A 22,688-nucleotide genomic window follows, 5' to 3' on the forward strand; every position below is an offset into this window, starting at 1 on the left:
ATGTAGGAACGAGATGAGTTGCTTATGCCTACCATTTTTAGGTTTTCGATAAAAAATGACACCCGTTACGAAACTATGTATTTCTGTATCATTTACACTTACAAGCTGGTAGCCGTAACACCAATGATAAATTCTTTAATGAACATTAGAGACACCAAACGCTGTGATTTCTGGATTTATTGCAGCTAGTTCTAGGTAGCAACTGTTTCACAAGTAGTGGTAACTTAAGAATCATGTGGGGGAGAATGGGATTTAACATGACCCGTAATCATATTATTCGGCAACCAATCATCATGTCTGGGGTAAATTGTCTGTCGTAAAACATATGTTAATGACGCAATGATGTTAATCAGTGCAGGCACACTTAAGACGTAGCAAACATTTCTTTAACAATCCGTATAGTATTATTTACTTTCGGCATCGTAGCTGGTTACTTTCCTCCGTCTTTGTTGTTTCGATAACGTTAGTGTGTCTCTGTGTGTGTGTGTGTGTGTGTGTGTGTGTGTGTCTGTCTGTCTGTCTGTCTGTCTGTGTGTGTGTGTGTCTGTCTGTGTGTCTGTCTGTCTGTGTGTCTGTGTGTGTGTGTCTGTGTTGCCCTTAGCATAATTTGGTTTAAGTTAGGTTAATTAGTGTGTAAGCTTAGGGACCGATGACCTAAGCAGTTTGGTCCCATAAGACCTTACCACAAATTTACAAAAATTACCACAACACAAATTCTGTACGTAGGTTTCGTGTTGTTTGTCCCATTATCTTCAAGATACTATACGACAGCAAAGATATACCTTCTCGTGTGTGCATTTTAGCGAAGCTACTGGAACCTCGTAACAGCTCACAAATAACAAGCTTCATGTCAAAGTAATGGAACTCAGTAAAAGCGAAACCGAAGTACTTGACAACTTGTACCAGCTCATTAAGCGCGCGGTGCATAATGAAAATTAAACAAAACAAAAATATGCGGGTAAAGAGGAACGTTCCATATGGTGTACGGCTTTTGCCAGACAATGGTTGTGGTCGCGTCACCTTTCGGTGCAAATACTCACCGTTTTGTTGTTGTTAACGAAGCCAATGAATGAGAAAAAGTAAATACTAGTTGTGGTGACACATTGATCTGTAGCTTAGTTCGGTCGGATGGTGACTGGTTGTGAGCTGAAGCCGCCAACAAATGTGATTCCAAAAAAATTGATTCATTTGAAAAAGAATCACCAATGACATCACGTTACTATCGCCATATTATCTGCTGTGTTTGTCGCCCAATTCCTATGTAACTGTTCAAAGACGACGACTCGTATTGAACATTCCTCTAGATCCATTTAACTTCCTTAAGCTACTTTTCTGATAAAAATGATACACTTGTTGACTGTGTCAGCGTGAACACACTTCGTACTCCACCGCATAGCGATTAAAAGTTTTCATTATCGGCAACGCCCCAGCAGCTAGTTAAATATGCCAAGACGCAGGGATCCGCGGTCCGATTTTAATTCTGAACTCAGAAGCTTACGATACGTGATTTCACAGCCTAACTACGGCGAACCAAGTCACGAGTACAACTAGTTGTTTATTTTGTTTGAGCTATATCGTTATAAAAGTACATTTCGATACGCTGGTCATAGTTGACTGCATGGCTACATCTTTAAAAATTTAAGGAAGTTCAGAATATTTTAACGTAACATTGTATACTTTACTCGCCAGCACTGAAAAAAAAAACAAGAAGTAGTTGCCATTTTGCGTACCTAATCCAATGATATTTGTGATCAGGCAGGGATGGAGCTTCACCTTTAAGAATCCTCCAAGGAAGAAACAGGAGCATATGTCTTCTAAGGCAACCCACATGACAAGAGTGTACAACTTGATTCGTGCACTAACGGAGCACGTAATCCGACAAGCACGCACTTATCACAGCATCTACGCTACATGCATTTACCACATCCCTGCACATCAGCAGAGATGTGAAATCTGAAACTGCGGACACTTAATCGACACCTGGCCCACACGGTAACAGCGGCCAGCAGCTTGTTGCCAGACTCGCTACACAGACACGTGGACGCGACGCAACTGACGATCCCCAGCGGCGGCACACAGCAGAAAGACAGCGACACTAGTAGCTGGCGACCTATTAGTTGCAGTCCACCATGACACATGTGAGCCGGTAATACCACAGGGCGGTCCCATACTTCGTAAATAAACGGCAGCGCACGGGTAAAGCGCGCGAGAGCAGGTACCGTTGTGTCGTCTTCTCCGCAAATATATCTCGCTAATAATATGCCGCCATGACCCACATCCACAATAATCCGGCAGAGAATACTTCCATTTCCTTGATTGTCAGAAATATTTGCGACTGAACTCCCCAGAAAGTGTATCCATATCATTTTTGGTGGTCGAAGTTCATAACAACCGCGACAATCCACAACACTGATCCTACCGAAATCATGATCTACTATAAATCTGATATCTATGGTTACCAAATTTATTAGAAGCTACACGATTTACCATTATACCTTTCTACTTACGTATGACGGGAGACAAATCCCGTAAAAGCGGTGGCGGACGTCGCAGTGCTAGGGAAAGTACAGGCCTAGAAATTTATTTCTTCCAGTCATCTGAATCTGACAATATCCGATAGCATTATAGAACAGAGGGCAGTTAAGACAGGTCACCCCAGGTATCTCCTGATTGGAGAAACTGGATTTATTTTTTATTTCGTCCTTTGATACAAAATTCAGCTGCAGCGGTTACCGATTTCAGGCTGAAATGCTCATTCTCAAATCCCACACCTTGCCATAAACCGTAATTATTCGTACAATGTGGTGTCAAAAGGCACGAGCAGCTTCTGAACAGCAAAGCAGACAATTGGCAACAAGTACCCTCATTGGTCTTAGCCTATGTGTGTCCCGCAACTCACTGCCACGACCAACCAGTCAGTTGCAACAGAAACATGGGCTAAGATCAATGAAGGTACTTGTTGCCAACTGTCTACTTCGCAGTACAAAAGCTGTTCGTGGCATATGGCACCACATTAGACGAACAATTACAGTTAACAGCAGTGTGTGTGGTTTGAGAATGGGCATGCCAGCCCGAAACCTGTAACTACTGCAGTTGAATTTTATATCAATGCACGTGAGACGGACGAAAAATAAAAAAAAGTCCACATTCTTCAGTACTGGACAGATGCGGACCTACCACCCCGTGGCAGTATGCCTCAAATACGAAATATACAGAACAAATTAATATAGCGAGATGCGGTATTCACCAAGTTAGAGTGGACAGTATGACGGATTTCCCGTCTTTCGCAAGTAATTTTCGTACTTTATAGTTGCCGTATTAGGGCACCGACTTTTCTTTTCTTTTTTTTTTTTCTAACGGAGCTACTACTTTTTTCTGTGGCATTTCAGATAACCTGTCCGCAGCTCGTGGCCTCGCAGTAGCGTTCTCGCTTCCCAAGCACGAGGTCCCGGGTTCGATTCCTAGCGGGGTTAGGGATTTTCACCTGCCGCGAGATGCCTGGGTGTTGTGTCGTCTTCGCCATCATCATTCATCCCCAATACGATCGGAGGAAGCCTTCACTAGGACCTTGCCTAGTACGGCGGCGCAGATCTCCCGTATCGTTCCCCTATGCTCTGTCAAGGAGTATGTGACTTCATTATCAAATAACCTTTTAAGAAAACTTAAATGATATTTCTGGGACTTGATCCAGTAGTATCAAGATAACAGCTCCGCAAACCACTGTCCCACCGTCAGGAGAAGAGATACCACAAACGTCCGCCCAATTGCATCAAATGCAAGGAAACACGTAACAGTGTGCTGTCGTTATCTCAAGGTGAAATTCAGCTTGCAGTACTGTTTCTGCAGGATCACTTAATAGCGTGTAGCTACTCCGTACGTCAATATTTCGAGCACTTGGTATGACAGCCGCGATAATAAACACATGAACCGTTCCTGTATGTTTGCTTAGGGCAGACCCTTGTGCAACCTCTTCTCTTGACGGCCGGACAGCCGTTTGCGGTGTTGTTATATTGACAATATTTGATCAAGTCCCCTACATGCTATGTCACTGAAGTTCTAGTAGAAGCTTATTTCAAATGGCTCATAAGAAGAATACAGGTCCGTTAGGGAAAATGAAGTCGGTGTCGTAATTCGGCGACTATAAACGATAAAAATTACTCACGGGCGTCAGGAAATTTGCGGGTTGCCAGCTATAACTTGACTAAAACCACATTTCAATACATTCATCCATTAAATATTGCGGGTGGTTGTCTTAACAGCCTTACTACGAATGTTCTACTTCTTATCTTGTTGCTCCAAGTGTACACCATTTCTGGTCTCAAAAAGTTTTCGCTCGAAGTATTTAATTATGTACAATTCAGTACTGAATCAGTATTCAGTGATGCTGTATGAATAAAATTCTTGTTCTCATGGTCATTTCTAAGATCCTTAACAGGGCAATAGTAATTGTGGCGGGAGCCGGCCGCTGTGGCCGAGCGGTTCTAGGCGCTTCAGTCCGGAACCGCACTGCTGCTACGGTCGCAGGTTCGAATCCTGCCTCGAGCATGGATGTGTGTGATGTCCTTAGGTTCGTTAGGTTTAAGTAGTTCTAAGTGACCTCTGACGTTAAGTTCCAAAGGGCTTGGAGCCATTTGAATTTTTTAATCGTGGGATGCTTCAAAATTTAACTGCAATGAATCATAGTGAAGCACTTCTTTTCATTCGTGCGATAAGCGCCTATAGATGCTCATCGCTGCCACTGTGTCCTTCAGAACGTTGTTTAAAATACACGTTGTTCACAAAGTCCAACAGATTTTCTTAGGATTCCAAATTCGATCGGACTTTTCCGCCTTCACATCTGCCTTTGACACTCTTTAGCTGACTGGAGCGAGATCCACGCACACTGGTGATGGATGACTGAGTAGTTCGTGCAGTTTCGTGAAACGGACGTGACATAAAATGTCTTCCTGAAATACAATTCACACACCACAAGTGCCCCATCTGTTATCACATAGACTTAACACTGATTCCATCTCTACCAGCATTAGGAGAGTTTGTCTCTGTGGATCAATCATTATGCCACCAACTTGGGGGCGCGAGCGAGTCGTATTGTAGCTTTAATTACTTGTAAACAGCAGAAGTATTTGATCCAACATTTCATACGCTTCGCCTACTATAATCTCGCTAAATTTTACCAGTTTTAAAGTGTCACAAATATCGATTACAGTCAGTACTAACACTGTAACATAAACGCTCTTAAAAGATGACATGCAGTACCTTACAAACTGTGGTGGTAGCGTGCATAAAGTTAAAGCTGTCAGATAACTGCTTGGCACCGCATGCTTGATTACATCTTTCGCAGTCTGATGCTGGTCCCACATATTCATATGCAGCTGACAATCAATAAGTAAAAGATGCTGAGAAGGAAAATGCATTTAGTTTGTGTGGAACGTACTGACTCATCCATCCTTTGATGAAAAGGGAAGCCAGAACTTTGTTAAAACGTTTAAGTGAAGAGTGACAGACACAAATTTGCAAGTAAGTTTAACATTCAGCTCTTTTTTTTTTTTGTTATGGTTTTAGGGCGCAAAATTGCTACGGTCATTAGCATCCGCGTTACACTAGCGCACCAAAGACAAGTGCGATTACCTGAATTAATCTAGCCAAGAGACCAATGGCGTGGTAGTTGATGCACTGGTGTGGAAGCACCACCTCTGGTGGAATTTCCTCTACAGCCACCGAACAACAGATATTTCGGCGACGCCGAGTACTCCTTCCGTATTATGTCTTGGAGGCTCATGACTGAGTTCAGGATAAAGATGGACGAAAACAAACCATTCCCTCGAAATGGCCATCCACTTCGTCAGAGGTGACCATCCACGGAAGGAGGCCTCTGATTAGGGCCCTCACTCGCCACTGGCGATCTGTTCCCGCTTCCAGCAACCTAGGTGCCGCCTTCTGCTGAAAGCCACTGTCGCTCAGTAATCACCATTTCTGACTAGGATTTCTAGGAAGTACCCTGACATATGTTCCTAAGGCTGAAAGCAGACTGGCCCACATTCACAAAAGTTGTTTGGCATCTTAGTCAAGCTGCTTTTTTCATCCACTCTATGATTCCGAATTGGCTCCTACCGTATCGGACTACTTTCCTCTCTCAGCACTGTCGGACAACGTCGGTGCTGTCGGCCTGGCGCTCGTGCAACGGGACAAAGTTATAACTGAACTTGGAGGAGAGACTGGGTCCAAGAAAGTAACGAGGCCATAAACAAACAGCAGGTGATGGTCACTGATCTGCGTGATCAGCCCCTGTGTCACGCATGCCGGAGCCAGCACAGCCTGTGCCATTCGTCGTCGCATGTGTGACACTGGCTCCACCAGGTTGTGAACCAACAACCACCTCCTGAGAGACCTGCCCTAGTATGGATTCGTTCCATATGTCACTGATGATTACAATGTCTTTGTTTGTACAGTGCCTGTGTCTCCACATTACAATGTCCTCCAGACATGCATGCAAGTCTCGAAGAACAGAAACTCTTCTGACGATTATAGCTGTACTTTTACGAAATGCATCTGCATTTTTCGAACACCTATTGACGTCAGCTGTTTGTGACCAAAAAAAGGAATAAGAAAACTTGCAGCAGACTAGGACTCGAATCCGCATTACCCGTTTATCGCAAGCGGTCGTCTTAACCATTTTGGCTATCGGAGAATGCTTTCAGAACTGACCAAAACTCACATGTATCAGCAATCCAAACCCTAACGCTCACACATTCCGTGATTCCCGGACAGGGAGAGACAAATATCTTGTATTCAATTTAGCCCGTCGAGACAGGCAAGCATCGCGATGCACATTGTGATGGGGAGATGCAGCAGGTGTAACCATCAATGATGTATCTATGCTCCGACATGCTAAATAACGATGACGTATTTGTCACTATCTGTGCGGGCATCACGAAATGTGCTAGCGTTAGGATTGTAGACTCCGTTTGGGCCAGTCCTGGAGCCGTCCTCGGATACTGAAGCGAAAAGTGGAAAATCCGGATTGGAGCCGTCTGGAACAAATTTGTTGCAAACAGTTGACGTCGGAAGGTACTCCCAGAACACGAACCCATTCAGTATCAGTAGCTGTTGCGCCTCCATCCGATTTCTTGCCTCCGCCTTCCGTCGCCATCAGTGATGGCAGGGTCTTCCGCTACTCTCCGCGAGAAACATGTCGGTGCAACCGTACCGGCGCGCTCGGGTCGGAGGCTTATCTTCTGTCGTCCGCAGTCTACGTTTGAGATACAATGAAATACGCCTGATCGAGGTTGTCAATGAAGTGTGACTGGCTGAGTTTATCGCCCGTTACTCCACATACTTCCAGGAGAGAGATGCTCGCCTAGTATACCTGTACAATGGTAGACTCTTCACCTCTACTCCTTTCTTGCTCATTGCCGCTTAAGCCTGAAAATTTGTTTCCGCGGCTGTTACAGCTGCACATCGACATTTTGACTTTCTGCACAGCACAAGCGTAACCAGTGGCGCTAGCGTGTGCAGCGGCAGCAGGGAACGAAGAGACCGCCCTTCACGTCATCCGCTACTTTTATGTCTGTTGAGAATGACAGGCCGTGCAATATTTGCTAGGACGTCTACAATCAGAACGTAGAGTTGGTCTGATATTCGCGACGCTCGTGTCTTGTTCATCAAACGACATTGCAGAACGCTGTCGAACGCTTTCCGAAAGCCGAGAAAACACCATCAACTTGGGCGCTGATGTACATTGTGTCGTCTGACTCTCCTGGACGAACAGAAGCTGTAAGGTTTCACACGATCTATATCTGTGGAATCACTACTGATCCCTAAAGACGAGATTATCGGTTTCAAGAAATATAATGCCTACAACGAATTGACGTTAGCAATATAGATTCACGGTTGTGTGCATCTGCTTCACGATGCTTCTCGAAATTGGGAATGACTTGCACATTTTTGCAGTCTCTTCTAGCTCTTCGTTCCGCCAGAAGTTTTCTAGTTTCTTGCTAAACGAAGCCATGTTCCTTCGCATACTCTACGTAGAATCGTGTAGGTTCGCGTCAGGTTCAGTCACATTCCCTCCGTTGAGCGATTTTAATTGATACTCTACTCCATCACCTCTTATCTCCATTCGTACTTTGATCCTCATTCGATTGAACGGAGGAATCTTAATACATCTTCCCCCGGAAACACAAAACAGCCCCGGTTGCGGAGATTCTATTGTTTGCAAGTTCATTTATTTAATGTTTGCTGTCGAATTTATAAAATGACAAATGATTGGGAAACCGCCGAAATTTCTATTTTTACAAAAGAATCAGAGAAACTCCCTTGACTATTACAGAGAGATAAATCTCACGTATGGAGTTTGTAAACTTTACCAAAAAAATAGTAAACAGTCGCTTGAAAGTAATATCGGATGCATGTTTCGGAGAATAAAAGAGTAGGTTTACATAATGCCGCTCGTGTAGCGATAACGTTTCTAGCAACAAGAGAATTTTCGAAAAACGACAAGAAATCATCGTGGGAACATCGACCAGACGTTTTCGATAGGCGAGAGATCGGAAGAACATGGAGGCGAAGGCAGCAGTACAATCCGGTGGGCGACGAAGAAGTCTTGAACATTGCGCGCCACGTGTGGTCGCTCATTATTCTGTTACAATGTGGCTTATAGCAAGCTCCGAAGATATGGGAGGACAACAGGCTCCAAAACTTCAGAGATGTGACGCTGGCTCATTACTGTACCCGCAAGACACACACACACACACACACACACACACACACACACACACACACACACACGCACGCACACATAGAATTCGTAATTTTGGCTTAAACAATATATGTTTGGGTTAAAAAACTAAATTATGTTTTGCTAAAGGTGGACCCTATCCAAAAACATACGTATTGTTGAAGCAAACACGGAGGAAAGTGCTTCAACCCCAAGATGACTACTATGTTTACTTTGTCCAGCATACTGTGTGCAATAAAAAGCTCTAATCGTGGTAGAAGGTAGTGAAATATGTATATCTATCTGAGGTGGTACTTAGAAGACTCTTTCAGCTGCACATTCGAAAAAAAAAGAACTATTGCCAAACAGAGTACAAGATAAAGTAAATTACCATTGGTCTGTAGAGACAGATGAGATAAATTACAAGGCAACTCATTAATTTCATGAATGCTCTCTGTAATATAAGGAGAATGTTCATTTTAGTACTGGCTTCATAGTAAAAGAACCAAAACTTTTATTAAATTGACACCAAATATAAGGGCCTATGCGGATAACATTTAGCAGCAGAGAAACTATCGAATTTTGTTGATGACAAATTTAACGATCATTTGCTACAATATTCACAAGCCATAAATAGAAAAAATGATACTTCACATACAATATAACGAATATGTTATGTTAGTTTTCATTGAAACAGAAACTGCTGTGTTAAAAGTGTTGTCAGTTAACATTTCGTGACTAGACGTGTGTTACTTCATTCCTTGCCTTATAAATGTTTTTTAAAATTTTTACTTTTTTTAATATAGAAGCGATGTGTAAATTGTACTTTGCCTGAATGTATAAAGACTGACTGTTACTGTAATACGGTATTTTACGCCCTTGACTACCATAAGCTTAAGTGAAATATATTACTCAGTTATTTACATTTAAGTTCCTTCTTAGATCGGGTTGGACAAAGATACTCTCACAATAAGCTACAATAATCACTATAAGTATAGAATGTGAATGTGAATGTTCTCGATTATGGAGTCCCGGAATGGCTGTCGCAACACAGACAGTGGGTGGATTATCTACTGTCATGTTGCTGTACCGTGTTGTTTATACTGTGGCACAATATTCGACGTACTTGGCTTAACTTTAAAGAAAGTTTGGACGATGTTGCGCACAGCACTAAGTTAGACCGGGAATGGGAAAAACTTTTAAACAGGAAACACGTTCTGTAGCCCACATCATGAGGAACGGTGAGAGCTATGTAGTTACCCTCTCTTACATGGTTGTTTATCGAAGTACAGTTACGTAGTTACCCTCACTTACATGGTTGTTTATCGAAGTACGAGTTGTGTACTGGTACACAATACACATCGAAATACTTTTCGGATATTTTTGAGCATTGCAATACAAGTATTCTGAATTTACATTTCAGTTTTACTTAGTTATAAGAAATGTGCGTTAGATGTGCAGTGAATGTAGTCCTTGGGCTATTCTTTAAATCACTTTCAGCGCTACTAAAGTGCCGGCCGCTGTGACTGAGCGCTTCTAAGCGATTCAGTCTGGAACCGCGCTGCTGCTTCGAACGCAAGTTCGAATCCCGCCTCGGGTATGGATGTGTGTGATGTCCTTAGGTTAGTTAGGTTTAAGTAGTTCTAAGTCTAGGGGACTGATGACCTCAGATGTTAAGACCCATAGTGCTCGGAGCCATTTTTTTGAACCCTTACTAACCTTTCTTTTCAAGGTGAGACTAACTTTTCTTTGTAGGTGAATCACAACCCAATACTAAACTTGGAAAAGGGTCTGTAAAGGTATGGAATGAGTGAAATAATGCCGCAGTAAAAGAAGCTATTACCAAATGTATCTCAATGCTATACAAACTATGTCCTGATGAATGGTATTTTGTGTTGTGCACTTGCGAAAAAGATTTTTTGAATAAACATTTGATGCAAAAAGTATGTAATTTGAAAAAAAAAATAGTTAAGATATACACTACGGTCCATTAAAATTGATACACCACGAAGATGACGTGCTACAGACGCGAAATTTATCCGACAGGAAGAAGATGCTGTGATATGCAAATGATTAGCTTTTCGGAGCATTCACACAAGGTTGGCGCCGGAGGCGACACCTACAACGTGCTGACATGAGGAAAGTTTCCAACCGATTTCTCATACACAAACAGCAGTTGATCGGCTTTGCCTGGTGAAACGATGTTGTGATACCTCGTGTAAGTAGGAGAAATGCGTACCATCACGTTTTCGACTTTGATAAAGGTCGGATTGTAGCCTATCGCGATTGCGGTTTATCGTATGGCGACATTGCTGCTCGCGTTGGTCGAGATCTAATGACTGTTAGCAGAATATGGAATCGGTGGGGTCATGAGGGTAATATGGAAGGCCGCGCTGGATCCCAACGGCCTCGTATCACTAGCAGTCGAGATGACAGGCATCTTATCCGCAAGGCTGTAGCGGATCGTGCAGCCACGTCTCGATCCCTGAGTCAACAGATGGGGACGCTTGCAAGACAACAACCATCTGCACGAACAGGTCGACGACGTTTGCAGCAGCACGGACTGTCAGCTCGGAGACCGTGGCTGCGGTTACCCTTAACGCTGCATCACAGACAGGAGCGCCTGCGATGGTGTACTCAATGACGAACCTGGGTGCACGAATGGCAAAACGTGATTTTTTCAGAAGAATCCAGGTTCTGTTTACAGCATCATGATGGTCTGATCCGTGTTTGGCGACATCCCGGTGGACGCACATTGGAAGCATGTATTCGTCATCGCCATACTGGCGTATCACCCGGCGTGATGGTATGGGGTGCCATTGGTTACATGTCTCGGTGACCTCTTGTTCACACTGACGGCACTTTGAACAGTAGACGTTACATTTCAGATGTGTTACGACCCGTGGCTCTACCCTTCATTCGATCTCTACGAAACCCTACATTTCAGCAGGATAATGCACGACCGCAGGTTCAGGTCCCGTACTGGCCTTTCTGGATATAGAAAATGTTCGACTGCTGCCGTGGCCAGCACATTCTCCAGATATCTCAACAATAGAAACATCTGGTCAATGGTGGCCAATCAATTGGCTCGTCACAATACGCCAGTCACTACTCTTGATGAACTGTGGTATCGTGTTGAAGGTGCATGGGCAGCTGTACCTGTACACTCTATCCAAGCTCTGACTCAATGCCCAGGCGTATCAAGGCCGTCATTACGACCAGAGGTGGTTGTTCTGGGTACTGATTTCTCAGGATCTATGCACCCAAATTGCGTGAAAATGTAATCACATGTCAGTTCTAGTATAATATATTTGTCGAATGAATACCCGTTTATCATCTGCATTTCTTCTTGGTGTAGCAATTTTAATGGGCAGCGGTGTATGTTTCTTGGTTGCTATTTACATACACTACGTGTCGTTGAAAGAAGTAGTCATATAATATAATGAGTATCTGTTTGATGGTGAGAAGTTCTTTCACTCAGATGTGGACAGCACTTCGGCCCCGCCCTGGCGCTGGCAGTGCTCACTCGCCTCCTCACGCTCATCTTCATGAGCTACGGCCTCGTGCTGATGGCCAGGACGCACCTCTTGTCCGAGATGCTGCCTTTCACGGTCGTGTATGTCGTGTGGTTATTGGCTGTAGCCGGCGGCCAGCTGGCCATTTGCTAGACCTGTTCCTCCGCCATGGCAGACAGGGTACTCAGCAGGGCTCTGCTCTTCGTACGGCCCTGCATGGCGTCTGATACACTCCACGAACTGACGGAGTGGCTCCGATTCTCTGCTGCAGGTTTCTTCTACATAGATCTACATCTAGTTGTGGCTGTGACTGGTGCTGTGCTCACTTAAGTTGTCTTACTTGTGCAGTTTATCTAAGACGCGAAACATGTTTAATTTTGATACTCAGATGTAAACCTAAGGTCACATGGAGCTGGTGGATGAAGGACAGATGAAATTATACTCAGCCAAATATTTCTGTGTGCACAATAAAACCTTATATGTGCGCTTATGAGTATGACTGTTTAATGCACCTACGTCATTGCAGTTGTATGGCCAGGTTTGTCTTTCATAATGATAAAAGGTAAGGTAAAAAGTGAATCATCTCTTACAGAATAGCACGAAGCGAGCCATTAAACTTAACTACCTACAGATCTCTTTATTTTGTTAGGAGATACTACCGAAACGTTTAGTATGGGTTATTAAAATTGCAGATACTATGATGATTAGGAATTTCACTCACAGACTTCACCTCCCCATGAGAACCAAATATTTCTGCTGAAAATATCTTGCATCATCAGAATCTACGGCACCACTCACAAATTAAAGACCACCCTTATTATCTGGTAGTCCCCTTAGCTTTGAAAGTGTATTGTTTCATCATGGAAAGGGCTGCTTAATTCGTACGTAGTGATGAGATATATTTATGAAAATTTTTGCCGTATCATTCTTCACCTGCTTGATATTTCATGCATACTCTCCATCTGTTGTAGCAATATAGCACATTCGCTTGCACCATGGGGACTGCACTAGTTCCTTAGGGAGTCGCATGTTTCTATCAATGAAGCTGGTGACAATGCGTTGTTTCCCGCTTCTGCATCCTACAGAAATCTACATTGTTATAGTACCAGGAGTCGTATCATATTCATGAGTCTACTTTTGAATATTTCAATTATTTATCAATAATACCTTAATAAAAATTGAAAAAGTAGCCTCCTGTGGTAACAATCACAAAAGAATAAAGTGTAGATACGTTTTACAGGGTATAACCATATATGATTTCCCTGATGATATAAATTCATCGCATTTATGTTACTGCATTTCGAATATACTGGCAGTTATCTGGAATACTTGTAGATATATATTACAGTGAAATTGGTTATGCTTTCAACGAAAGAATGTGAACTCACAGGTAAACAATAAAATTGTTCATAAATGTTTTTAAAATATCTCAGAGCAGAAGAAATTGCAGTTACACCTACACCAGAGAGCATTGTATAATGTGATAGTTAAAAACGTTTTTAGTGTAAGTATGCTGTAGAGTAGGAAATAAACCGTACAGTTGTCCAACAATGCCAAAAAATCTTGTAAAATGGTTTTTCATGCTACAAAAGCTAGAAAGTTATTACAGTTTTTAATTCTCTGGTGTGAACTGATTTTAATATAGTGTAAGTTATTTCACAATTCACACATGGCCTATAATAAAGGTACCCTGAATGTTAACGTGATTTAGAAGTAGTATCATCAGTTTGTTAGTCAGTCTCATGTTCCATGGGTCATTTGTACGATAAATCATAACAATGCGAAATGAGTCAATTAACATTCACTTCACATATGCATCTGTAAGTATGGCTAAACGCTGACCGTTTAGAAACTTTTTTTAAGGAAATGTAAGTAAGTAATTCTTCGCTATCACATTTCACACATTAAAATAATTGTTCAAATCGTTCAGACGTGTGTGAAATCTTACAGGACTTAACTTCTAAGGTCATCAGTCCCTAAGCTTACACACTACTTAACCTAAATTATCCTAAGGACAAACACACACAACCATGCCCGAGGGAGGACTCGATCTTCCGACGGGACCAGCCGCACAGTCTGTGGCTGCAGTGCCCCAGACCGCTCGGCTAATCCCGCGCGGCTTAAAATAATTAAAATTCTTCCTCATAATAGAAGAAGTTGCCAAGGAGAAAATTCTTCAGATCTTGAATTTTGCTGCCCTGTTTGTCAGATGTTTTATGTCACTCAGCAAGCTATTAAAAAGTCTGGTTCCAGCACTGTACACCTGTTTTTGTGCTAAATACGACATCAGTGTGTACTAATGAATTTTATTTTTTCTTCTGGTGTTGCAATTATATACATTGTTGTTCCTTTTGAACTGCAGTGGATTATTTACAGTAAACTTCATGATGGAATAAATATCCCGTGAAGCAGGAAGGAAATGTCTTACTCCTTAAAAATATGTCTACAAAATGATCATCGGTGAACACCACACATTATTATTATAGCACGTTTTTGTGCAGTGAAAACGTTTTTCTTAAAGATGAATTGCTCCAGAAAAGTATTACACAGGACACTATTGAATGAAAATATGCAAAATATGTCAACTTACTGATCTGTCTCTCTCCAAGATTGGAAATGATTCTAAGTGCAAATGTGACAGAACGAAGTTCCTTTAGGAGTTCCAAAATCTATTTTTACTGTTTAAATTCTCATCATTATGAATTTCTAGTAATGTTGAAGTTCACACCCTAGTTATTCTTTCCTGACCATGTGTTACACTTATCATTCGTGTACTACTTCTAAATCTGGGGAACTGAGTATACTGTGTCTATCTGAAATTGAGAATGGCACCATTCGCAGGAAAGAACTCAATAAGACTAACTAATTGTGCTTGTTGTATGTCAGATGGAAGGTCGTTTACATATATGAGGAACAATAGGGTATGTAAGATTGAGCCTTGTGAAACCCCATAAGTTATCTCTTCCAAGCCAGAAGAATATTACTTAGTTACATTGGTCGAATTACTAAGTACAATATTGTCGATCTCTTTGAATAGATGTGACAGTGTCCGCTGGCTGGCTGCACTATCAGTTCCATGAAACCTCAATTTATGTAGGAGAATGCTGTGGTTCACACTATTAATGCCCTATGTAGATCACAAAACATACCAAGAGATGCTAGCGTGCTATTAAATTCTTGTAATATTTGTTGAGTGAATGTGTAAACGGAATTTTCAGATGAGAAACTCTTCTGAAATCCAAACTGTGGTTTACTGAGGATAATAATTTCCACATGTGTTTGATGCTATTCCAGAATACAACACCTTCAAAACAATTTTGGTAAACGATGTCTGTAGTGAAACGTAGTGTTACTTATTGACATCTCTTCTACTACCTTTCCTACAAGTCTTAACAATAATTTCTCCAGAAAAACGCCGTGAATTAGCGATACATTACGTATATCGGGAAAGATAGTGCTTATTATATACAAACAAGTACTAAGTTCTCTGTTGAAAACAACATCAAATCTAGATGAGTCTTTAGTGTTGATTTTCTTTCTTTCAATTGAATAAGTTGGTGGGACATACATACACTGAACTTTGTGAGAGTTGCTTTACTCACTTCCTGCTGTGAATTTTCTCCTGAAGTGACTGTCCCTATACAATGTGCCACAAACCATTTGGGTCAAATTGAAATAAGTGATAGTCAGTCCACAACCGATTACATTGACCAAACGTCGGGAATGCGTATTTATTGTGTTACAGACATAAATAGTGTACACTGAAGAACAACATACCTCAGAGTTAGTCTTCAAAGTGACATCCACCAGTGTCAGTGTATGTATTGAAACGCTACATGTAGTGTTCCTTAACTCTCGCAAAGATCCCAGGTATCTGTTGTACAGTGGAACAGGCAACGAATGACAAACAGCGTACACTAGAGATCACCAAGGCTCCAAGTTGCCTGTCTCCTGATACATCAGACACCAACATTTTTAGGAGAAGTTGGGAAAACTTCATGTGCCATTGCCATGCATGCAGTGTGCTTGAACAGTTACTATTAACTACCCTGTTGTTATGCAGTGTACGCTGTGTATATTCATAACACAGTACGAATTTCAGGCCATTGGCTCCCTATCTCAGAATAATCAGTTGTGGACCCACTACCACCTGTTTTGACCCAAAAGGTTTGTGACACTCTTTTTCTGCTAATCTTAAGAAATGATTATTAAATATATCTACTAAACATATCTACTACCTGTGACCAATCATTTACAGCCCTTCTATTTAATTCGATAGTGACATTATTCTGTTCTGTGGTCTGTTGTCCAGTCTCTCGTCTCGCTATATTCCATACACATTTAACTCTTGTCAGAATTATGGATTTCTGATACAGTATTAATGCTCCTTGTATTTTGATAATCTTTCTTAGAAATTTTGAGTAGTTTTTGTAGCGTGTCCCTACTGCACGATCTTCACTGGTTCTTGACAACATATACATTTCCTTTTCCTTTCATGAGGTGCTTCATCCTCTAGTGATCCATGGCTTTTTACATGGCTGTGTAATGTCTTTTTCTGTTTACTTTATACATAAAGCTATCACGAATTGTTATGGAACGGATTAAATTTTATGACAACATTTGGTTCTCGGTACATTTCACCCCAGATCTTCTCTTGTGAACTATTCTTAAAAATATTTGTCATGGAGTCATTAATTATTGTAACTGATTTCCACGTAAAGTATCTCTACTCTAAACCACTCTCTAATTTATCCTAGCTAACTGTCCAACATAATCAGAGGGAGCATTTTGTACTAGGAATATGCTCATTTTCTTTCTTTGTGCATTATAAATGATACCATAGTAAGTGTCATATTGTTTTAACCTAACTGTGTTGGAGAGTTAAGTAGTAAGATCACGTTGAACGATGCAAATAAGGTATCAAATAATTTTTCCTGACGTAATCTCTTAGAAAATCTATAATGAAATCAGCATAGAATATTTATTGCTTGATGCTGTCTGACAGATAGCACTGTAAGAAATCTGTATTCGCCAGAAGCAGCTCAAAATATTCTGTTGGGGAACTGTATACAGTTACAATTAAAGGTGCATTATTTCCCAGCATTAATTTAAAAGCACATACGTTTCTGAGTTGACCACTACTAAATCTACTTGTCTCAACAACTCCTTTTCCCGTATCGGTTCTACACGAGAAAGATGCGAGAGTGTAATCTTTCATATTTATCGTCTTTATCACTGAGGTTCTTCGGTTCTGATATAGGCACAGGATATCTATCATGTCAGAGCTTTCTAAATTTTCTAAACAGATCAGCAGCTTTTCCTCCACACCACCTAATCTTCTAATATTATGGCGAAATCAGCGAACCTAACTGTTCTTTGAACTGCTAAGAATTCTGTGTGGCTGTTCTGTTGTCTTAACTTTTTCACAATAATTTGCCTAAATCCATATTCTAACCTACATAAGGTACTACTGTGACACCTATAGCCACAAAGATCTTGATTTGTTTGAAAGTGGCCTCCATACTTTATCTGCAAGAAGCTCAGCAACCAATCTTTCAAGCTTATACTCTGGTGTAGTTCATAATATAGTTACCCTATATCTCCATCTCCCAGTTGTAGCAACATGCACTGCACCTATATGAGATTTGATTTCAGGCAGAAGCAGCTCGCTCAACTCCATGTTCCCATGTCTCACAACAACCATGGCTGGTCAAGGTTTAAATGATCTCCAAAAAGCTCACATTTGTGTGTGTAGTTCCTACATCAATATCATCCAATTCACATGATGTAGTTTCATTCTTTAGCCAGGTTGTAACCTGCTTCCTCTACTATGATCACCTGGTCCACTTTGTCAAACAAAATCTTTGTACAGTTTGCCTACGTCCTTTGTCATCTTGATTCACAATACCTGTGCCCTGGTACCCTGTTCCTATATTCTCATGTGCCATCAGGCCTACACCCCTGCCATGCCTACATCCTAGCAGTAGCACTGTTCTTTTTGCTACTCTCTTCTGGTACAGACCTACAATTAGTTTCTTTGCTAAAAGTTTGCTGCGCCCTATTGTGTCCTTCTGCTGGAGCAGGGTGTCCCATACCTATCAGGTAACAAGTAAAACTTATTAGATACCGTAAACTTAAACGTAGTTGAAGAACTTGAAGAACTGTCCATCTTTTTGATATTACCTGTTACTTGTACACAGTTCCTGCAGTGTTTCGCCCCCTTCAACATATCTAGTTTCGATTTCGAGTAATCAAAATCAGACTGAAGGGCACAAATATCTGTCTCCTGTACAGTCGTTCTCTTGTCTTCTTTGTAGATCCTACAGTTTCATGAGAGAATCTTGTTGAGTTCCCATGAGTTCCCCATTACATTCTACCCAGTAGAACTCCAGCTCACAACCTGCATATACCATTCTGTGTCTGACTATCCTGCAGTAACAGCCATATTTATCACGCATTTTACCACAGAAAGAAGGTTTCAAAGTAGAATTATATCACTTAACGCACTTTACAAAAGTTTTCCTTTTATACGAGCTGCAAATATGTATCTAAGGCTAGCACTTCGGGTACATGGTATAACATAAAAAATTAAAAAAACAAGAACACTGCGCTCACTTAACTGCAGTATGAGTTAATTAACCTATTCATAATAATATGTAACTTTTATTCAGTAGTTATTACTTACTTACTTAATCACTATGTATCACTTACTTACTTGCTTACTCACTTACTTATTGATGATAGACAATGTTTACTATCAGCAGAATACAGCCTACTAAACCTAATGCGGTTTTGCATGCTAACTTAAGCAGTAAACGTCAGTTCAAGTTTCGGAAATGTGTGTCTAATTTTCGTAACAAATTATGTTCAAATGGCTGATAGTTTATCAAAAATTAAAAAATAGAAATTTGTTCTGGCGAGGGTTGTCGCAAAATCAAGGATTGTATAATTTTTCATGCACATGTAACTGACACATCATCTTGGGAGACAGAAGGAAAAGTGGAATTTAGGAAACTTTATACTGAAACACAAAATATTTGCATTATTAGTAGTGACAGAAATATTTACATTGCAGAATAAGAAGCTAAAACTGGAAATGATGTGTGTAAAGGGAAAATCCAACCACTACCTCGCATTCACGATAAAATAGTGAGTTGAAAATGAAAATGGGTAATAACAAACATGAAAAAGCGACTGAGGAAAACAAAGTTCAAGGGAAAATGGCGTCTAAAGCTAGCAACCTCAAATGGAAGAAATTAGGAAGTACGAAAAAAATCTAATGATGCATGAGAAGCAGTTCAGCAACTCATAGTCATCAAAATTACTATTTGCTATTCTGTCGAAGCTGCAATGGAATATGTCCTTAATTTGTGGTGACCAGCTTTCGACACGACGTCCATTATGAAACCTACGCCTCCATTGTACATATTGAAACATGATACAACCACTATATTTGCAAATAGCCACAATCAGCACTTATGAGACTCTGACATGTTTATTGATAGAATTTCAGGTAATGCTAGTCTTCCGCCTTTGTATCTTCTATGGAGAACATCACATTCGATATAATAATGACCTTCATTGAGAGCCTGTGCATCAAAGATGGACTCTTTCTTCCATAGTGTAGTAGTTATAGCCCTGTCCCATTGACCTACATACGCTCATAAGCCAGAACATCATGGCCACCAACCTATTATTGATATAAACCCGTCCAGGTGATAGTAGTGCCACTTGGTGAGAAAAGACATCTAGTCTGTCATACTGAAGATGCCTGTACGAGGTGCATTCAAGTTCTAAGTCCTCCGATTTTTTTCTCCGGACTGGAAAGAGATAGAAACATGCGCATTGTTTTAAAATGAGGCCGCGTTCATTGTCAATGCGTCCCAGAGATGGCAGCACCGTACGGCAGATGGAATTTTACCGTCAGCGGCGACAATGAGAACTGTTTTAAATACTTAAAATGGCGACGTTTTCCTTACTTGAACAGTGTGCAATCAATCGTTTTCTGAATTTGCGTGATGTGAAACCAGTTGAAAGTCATCGACAGTTGAAGGAGACATGTGGTGATGGATTTATGGATGTGTCGAAAGTGCGTTCGTGGGTGCGACAGTTTAATGAAGGCAGAACATTGTGTGACAACATACCGAAACAACCTCGGGCTCGCACAAGCCGGTCTGACGACATGATCGAGAAAGTGGAGAGAATTGTTTTGGGGGATCGCCGAATGACTGTTGAACAGATCGCCTCCAGAGTTGGCATTTCTGTGGGTTCTGTGCACACAATCCTGCATTATGACCTGAAAATGTGAAAAGTGTCATCCAGGTGGGTGCCATGAATGCTGACGGACGACCACACGGCTGCCTGTGTGGCATGTTCCCAATCAATGTCGATGCGCAACAACAGCAGGAATGGGACTTTCTTTTCGTCGGTTGTGACAATGGATGAGATGTGGATGCCATTTTTCAATCCAGAAACAAAGCGCCAGTCAGCTCAATGGAAGCACACAGATTCACCGCCACCAAAGCAATTTCGGGTAACCGCCAGGGCTGAAAAAATGATGGTGTCCATGTTCTGGGACAGCGAGGGCGTAATCCTTAACCATTGCGTTCCAAAGGGCACTACGGTAACAGGTTCATCCTACGAAAATGTTTTGAAGAACAAATTCCTTCCTGCACTGCAACAAAATCGTTCGGGAATGGCTGCGCGTGTGCTGTTTCACCAAGACAACGCACCCGCACATCGAACTAACGTTACGCAACAATTTCTTCATGATAACATCTTTGAAGTGATTCCTCATGCTCCCTACTCACCTGACGTGGCTCCTAGTGACTTTTGCCTTTTTCCAACGATGAAAGACACTCTCCCTGGCCGCACATTCACCAGCCGTGCTGCTATTGCCTCAGCGATTTTCCAGTGGTCAAATCAGACTCCTAAAGAAGCCTTCGCCGCTGTCATGGAATCATGGCGTCAGCGTTGTGAAAAATGTATACGTCTGCAGGGCGATTACGTCGAGAAGTAACGCCAGTTTCATCGATTTCGGGTGAGTAGTTAATCAGAAAAAAAATCGGAGGCCTTAGAAATTGAATGCACCTCGTATTATCAGGAAGCGTGCTGTACGTATGTAGAATGGGAGAGGTGCGCTATCTGTCTGAGTTTGACGAGGGCAGATTGTGATGGCCCAGAGGCTCGGCACGAGTGTTTCGGAAACGGCGTGACTTGCCGGATGTTCGAGGAGTGCTGTGGTGAGCTTCTTCAACACGTGACTAAATCAAGGTGAAACAACGTCCAGACATCGTGGGGATGGACCGCTACTACTCATTACAGAAGTCGGATGTCGTGGGCAGGGCAGACTGGTAAAACTGGAGAGGCGGCGAACTGTGGCGTAACTAACATCAGAGTTTAATGTTGGGTAGAGTACAAGTGACCTGAACGCACACTGCACTGAACACTCCTAACAATGTGCCTCCACAGCCGACAACCAATGCATGTGCCAATGTTACACCCTGACATCGGAAACTGCCGCTGAAATGGACAGGTGACCATCGGCACTGGAGGTTAATGCAGTTCCATAGCGTTGCATGATGTAGTGACTCCTGATACCTTCTTCATCATGCCAATGGGAAGGCGTGAATACATCATCTTTCAGAGCAATGGCTCCTTGACACCTTATGCAGAACGGCAACAAGATGATGTCGTCTCGATTATGCCCTGGGGAACTTTCACTTGGGTATCCACGGGTCCCATGGAGTTCGTGCAAGGCACCATGATGGCCAAGAAGTATTCTACACTTGTTACAAACCACACAGACCCCTCCATGATGATCATGTTTCCCAACAGCATTGGCATTCTTCAACAAGATAACGCACAATGTCACAAGACCAAGACTGTGGTGGAGTGGTTCGAGGACCACATTGGCGAGTCACAGTTGATGTGCTGTCCCCGAAACCCACTAGATCTGAGCCCATTCAGCATATCTGGGAATGACTGGACGTAGCGTCAAAGCTCATCGACTCCCCTCCCCAGAATTTATGGGAATTAGGTACCTTGTGTGGGCAGATGTGTTGCCTTTTCCCTCCAGCCAATGACCAAGGTCTCATCGCTTCCATGCCATGATGTGTCGCCACTGGTAGACGTGCCAGAGGTGGACATACCAGCTATTAGGTAGGTGGCCATGATGTTCTGGTTGATCAGAACTGCAGGAAAATTCACAAAGCCAGCTTTATTCTAAAGATCGAATCTTATCTTTACTGCTGAATAGAATATGAGCAAGAGCATTCCACTATAGAAAGCTGGTGTATGTTTCCTGGATTTTAGTTACATAACAAGTACGTGAGAAATCCTACCTAGGTTCAGCATGGGGACCCATTTGTTGTCAGCGTGGTTTAGTGAAATCTGAAGAGGATAGAGAACTGCTACTATTTTTTCTGTTACAAGTATGGTACCAAGGGTTTGTTTGT

The 22,688-nt window shown here is 41.9% G+C and overlaps 1 protein-coding gene across 1 annotated transcript in view; it reads left to right on the forward strand.

The window, feature by feature from the left end:
• LOC124617476 (glycine-rich cell wall structural protein 1.8-like) overlaps positions 1–12,384 on the forward strand; it is a 149,368-nt gene extending 136,984 nt beyond the window's left edge. The window contains exon 3 of the mRNA XM_047145271.1: positions 12,198–12,384. Coding sequence (XP_047001227.1) covers positions 12,198–12,384 — 187 coding nt within the window. The remainder of the gene's footprint in view (positions 1–12,197) is intronic.
• The last annotated feature ends 10,304 nt before the right edge of the window (positions 12,385–22,688 follow it).

This window comes from Schistocerca americana, chromosome 1 (genome assembly GCF_021461395.2).
Source record: "Schistocerca americana isolate TAMUIC-IGC-003095 chromosome 1, iqSchAmer2.1, whole genome shotgun sequence".
NCBI lineage: Eukaryota > Metazoa > Arthropoda > Insecta > Orthoptera > Acrididae > Schistocerca > Schistocerca americana.